The 5,000-nt window shown below is 40.3% G+C and overlaps 1 protein-coding gene across 3 annotated transcripts in view; it reads right to left on the bottom strand.

Annotated features, from left to right (window-relative positions):
• The window catches only part of LOC127360407 (T-cell immunoglobulin and mucin domain-containing protein 4-like), a 5,923-nt gene that overhangs the window by 259 nt on the left and 664 nt on the right, over positions 1-5,000 (bottom strand). The window contains exons 2-7 of one of the 3 annotated variants that reach the window (XM_051394842.1): positions 4,300-4,656; positions 3,858-3,950; positions 3,468-3,526; positions 2,860-2,944; positions 2,624-2,651; positions 1-81 (exon numbers count right to left, since the gene is read on the bottom strand). The exon at positions 1-81 is cut by the window's left edge and continues 259 nt beyond it. In XM_051394842.1, coding sequence (XP_051250802.1) covers positions 1-81; positions 2,624-2,651; positions 2,860-2,944; positions 3,468-3,526; positions 3,858-3,950; positions 4,300-4,656 — 703 coding nt within the window. The remainder of the gene's footprint in view (positions 82-2,623; positions 2,652-2,859; positions 2,945-3,467; positions 3,527-3,857; positions 3,951-4,299; positions 4,657-5,000) is intronic. The other 2 variants (XM_051394843.1, XM_051394844.1) reach the window with 2 other exon arrangements.

Here is a 5,000-nt window from a genome sequence, read left to right as displayed (position 1 = left end):
TCCACCGCCGACCGTCTGTGGAGCTCCAGAGAGGACGAGGTGGAGCTGAACTGGACCGACCTGTGGACCTGCTGCTGACGGCTGACAGACACAATTCATAAATATAATAAGATATAAAATATAAAGTATAATAATTATATAAAGTATAATAATGATATAACTATAATAATTATATAATATATAAGGTATAATAATTATATAAAGTATAAAGTATAATAATATATAAAGTATAATAAAAATATAACTATAATAATGATATAATATATAAAGTATAATAAGATATAACTATAATAATGATATAATATATAAACTATAATAATTATATAAAGTATAATAATGATATAACTATAATAATGATATAATATATAAACTATAATAATTATATAAAGTATAATAATGATATAACTATAATAATTATATAATATGTAAAGTACAATATATAAAGTATAATAAAAATATAACTATAATAATATATAACTGGAATATTGTAGCTCTCTGTATTTGTTTCCTCGTCCATAAATATAATAAATATAATAAATATATTATAAATATAATCTTTGACCCACTCCATTGAGGATTCTGTGTTAAAGTGTTTGTCTTTTAGTTTTTATGTCTGATTTTGTCTCTTTTGTCTTTCTGAGGAAGTTTTTCTGAGTTGGTTTTGAGGTTGAGGTTGACCCGATTAATGAAGCGCATCCTGTCCTTCGGTCACGTGATTCTTCAGTTCACATTTCCGTCCGGAGACCTTCAGCGAGCTCTTTGAATGTCACATCAGTCAGAGAGGAAACCACAGAGGTTTCCCTCCTCGCTGCCTCGTCTCTTTCTGTTTCTGCTAACAGAAACCTGCAGGAGGCCGGGCTGCGTTCAGCTCCAACACTTCAGGCTTTTCAGGAACTTTCAGCTTTTAGTTTAAGTTTATAAAAGGCTGCAGGTTTGGGACAAATAACTCTTGTATAAGTCTTTAAGAATACCGTAAACACTTAAATAAGACGATATCAGTTTCAGGATGGTTAGCCTAGCTTAGCACAAACTCTGTCTGACAAATGTATCTCTAACTGCTGCTTAAACCAGAATATCGCTGTTACACCTCATATCTGAACCCGTTCTATATGTGAGACATCATCCAGTTCTGAGCTCGTTTCTGATGCTAAGCTAACCCTGCTGTGCTACTGATGTACAAAACAATTTGTATCCTGTTAAGTTACAGCACAGTTTTAATCTTAAAGGGTTAACATATGAATTTCACTGCCACTAGAGGAGCACCAGAACAATGAGTGCTACCATTCACACCAGACTCCATTCATAAAACCAGTGATTTTACCGAAGAGATCCTCGTTAAACACAGAGACTAAATATAATTCACCAAAACCGTCTTTGTCCGTCTTTAGTTAGAAACATGACAGACCTACAGTGACCTCTGCCCCATACAGACACCATCTGATCGGGGCTGTGATACAAGAGAGAGATAATGGCCGCAAGTGACCACGATTGGCAACCACAACGGGGTCACCACAGAAAATGGAGCAACGTCGTCGACACCTCAACCAACAGTACGACCTGCTGCTGCCGGACAGTTTCTCATTCAGTTAATGCCGTCCACTGTGTGCAACACTTTATAAACACTTTATAAACACTTTATGAACGTCTCTTTAATGTGTCTTTAACGTGTTGCCAACCTTAGTAACCGTTTCAGAAAGGCTCACGATAAGTGAGCTATCACTTATTAAAGTTCAGTTTGGTGTTTTTATGCAAAACAAAGATGTTGAATTTTGTAATAATAATTTCATTATAGGTAAAGTTTAAAGTGTGCAGATATTTTAAAGTTGCTCCGAGCATTGTGGCGTTTATTAATGACTTTGCAAACTGGAAAAGAGAATTCTTGAGTAATGTAATACCTGCTTTTATAAAAGGAATAGCTCAAAGTACAGGAGCTGAATGGTTTCTAACTGTAGAATAATAACTGTGTATCGGGGCTATGATGTCTCATTACAACATTGGTCTAACAAACAAACTGCTATAAACTGGAAAAGAGAAGTTTCCTTCAGAGTCTCTGAACTATTTGTGTTACAGCTTTAGGTTCATTTAATGAGGTCTGTTTGTTATTTGGAGAATCTCAATAAAGTTAAGAGGAAGGACACAAAGACTTTGGACACATTGCTGCTCGTTAAAGAAGGTTTCTGTTTACTGATACGTGTATTTAACGGGCTGATTATGTTCGTTTATGACCTTTATGAAGACGTTGGGAGTGACGACTGGTGGGAGCGCTGATTGAGTGACGGCTGTTCTGACTCGGGGCTCCGCCGTTGGCAGAAATCTGCTGTGAGGTTTGTGGTTGTGAGTTTCAGTCTGAGCACATGGAACCGTGGGAGAGCGATGCTGGGAGGAAGATTACGATAAAGCAGCAATAACACATAGTGCAGGGTGAGGCCCCCCGAGAGGTTCCCGACCCGAGGTAAAGCTGCTGACTCATGGCGGCCCTGCTGAGTCGCGATTTTTGCGAAACATTTTATTGACTACAACCGTCACAAGCTGCTAGAGGTGAAGGTATTTGCTATTATTTTCCATGAAGAAAAGCAGAAGTTCAACGTGTTTCCCAATCTGAGTGAATCATTATGAAACTTACATTTTGTTGATTTGTTTCCATCTTCTGGCTGCAGAGACACAAAAACACCAGAAATAACATTAACATTTATTCACCTTCACATTTCATTTACTGGATAATATTTGTTTGTTAGGGACTCGAGTGTCTGGGAAGGCTTTACATGACCTCCGTCACGGCCAACTGACCACTGGTGTTCAACATCCTCTGTGCTGTGGGTTTGATGACGTGAGGACGCTCACTGGAACATGTTGACTTACCGATGATGATGATTGCGCCTGCTGTGACCAGAGCGATCAGCCCGAACAGAACGCACACCAGAACCACAGTCACACTGCTGCCCTGCTAACAGAAAACACACTGATCAATATCAGCCACTGCGCTCCGCCATTCATCTGTTCTCACGGGTTTCACCTTAAAACAAACCTCACATAACTCTCTCTGATAGCATTACGTTAGCTCTCTGTCTCATAACGTAACGTTAGCTCTCTGAGTGGAGGGAACTAGAAATATCTCCTGTTGCAGAGTCGTCTCTAAGGTTCGTCCTATTTACTGGAGCAGTGAACAACGTTTCCATTGCATTAGAACATTATGGGATGGTAATGGTTCTTCCCGGTATTAGTCAGACCCTCAGGTGTTACCAGGGAAACGGAGTTATGGTTTGTAAGAAACTTTATATTTTGATTGAGAAACAAATGAAAATATAAAGTAATGATTAATAAAGTCAATGATGAATATTGTATAAACAGGATAACGCCCATCGAGGTGTCTGTTATCAGGAATTGATGGATGTCATTTAGTTTCTGAGAAGTGATGAATCCTGTGAAGCACGTGAATATTTCACACTGTCACATTGACTGTTTCTCACCTCGAGCTGCCCGCTGCTGCTGGAGGAAGTCAGCATCGTCTCTGTGGAGGTCAGCTGACCTGCAGGACGAGGAAGTGAAATTGTTTAAGTGCAGCTGTGTCAGCTGCATGATGTCATAATGAAGGAAACAGGTTTCGAAACACATCTGATCTGAGGATAAAGAATCTCTTCTTCTTTCTATTTATGTAGAAACAGTGAGGCTGGCGACCCCCTACAACCCCCTAACGGCCCCCTACAACCCCCTACTGGCCCCCTAACGGCCCCCTCAGGTCCCCCGCTGGTCCCCTAAAGGCCCCCCGCTGGCCCCCGCTGGTCCCCAGACCCCAGTTTGAAAGCCACTGTTGGACCTGTTGCTCGGCCCTCCATTAATACCTGTAACAGTGAGGTTACCTGTTGTATCATTGTCAGTTTGCTCTGTAGACGTCTCTCTGGTTGATGATGATGATGATGATGATGATGGTGTTGATGATGTCGTCAGTGGAGCTGAAACAATGAGTAGAAACCACTGAACCAGTACAGGATAGACCAGAACACTTTATACATCCTCCGTACATACAGTGTGTAATAATCTGATGATACTGTTTGCTGCCACAGATAATAAATAAAACTTCTGTTTATGGAACGTTACTCTTCTACTGACTGTTAGCTAACAGCTAGTCAGCAGGCTAAAGACAGTTGATATAGAATAAAACTGGAGCTCTCCCGAATACGTTACAGAAGATTATCGTAACGATTGGATTAATGAACTTTAATGTCGATGGTTAATGTCGAACCTTTCTACTAACTTCTCTAACTAACTCTGAGGCAGAATGTGAGCAAACTCGTACTCTACCTCTCTGTTTCTCACCTCTCTCAACGGTCAGATCGAAGTGATGTTTGATGTCATTGAACGCCCCAGGTATCTGCACTCTGCATCCGTAGCGTCCAGAGTCTGTCTGTGTGAGGTTCAGGATGGTCATAGAAACATCACCTTCATCCAGTCGTCCCAGTAACTGATACCTGCTGGAAGCTCTGGTTGTAACTGTACGTCCGTCTGTGGAGATCAGCGGGTTGTCGCAGCCTCTTGATGGTATTTCTCCTCGATTCCAACACATCCACTCTGGTCCATGGTACTTGATGTCATAACGACAGCTGAAAGTGACATTGTGACCTCTCCAACCAACAACTGCACTGCTGCTGCATTCACTGACTGTGGGAACAGAAAAAAGACTGTAAATGTAGACGCTCACAGTTTGTGCTTTCTCATTCCATCAGACTGAAGCTTTGTCTCTTCGTATGTTGCTGGTTTGACCTTTTCATCGTGTGTGTTTGCTGTGTCTGTTTTTGTCGAGCTGCAGATGTAATGAAGATAACAGCTTCTCTCTGAGCCTCCGTATTATCTACAGCAGCATCATCGTACACACACACAACTCATCACATTATAACAAGATAAATATGATGTTATTACAATAAGAAGATTATTGTTATAATGTGATAAGTTTGTATGTTGTTATAATGTAAAAAAGCAGCAATGAATGTAAACGTTCACTAAAA

The sequence above is a fragment of the Dicentrarchus labrax genome, unplaced genomic scaffold (assembly GCF_905237075.1).
Source record: "Dicentrarchus labrax unplaced genomic scaffold, dlabrax2021, whole genome shotgun sequence".
In the NCBI taxonomy this organism is placed as follows: Eukaryota; Metazoa; Chordata; class Actinopteri; family Moronidae; genus Dicentrarchus; species Dicentrarchus labrax.
This window is presented reverse-complemented; position numbering and strand designations above follow the sequence as displayed.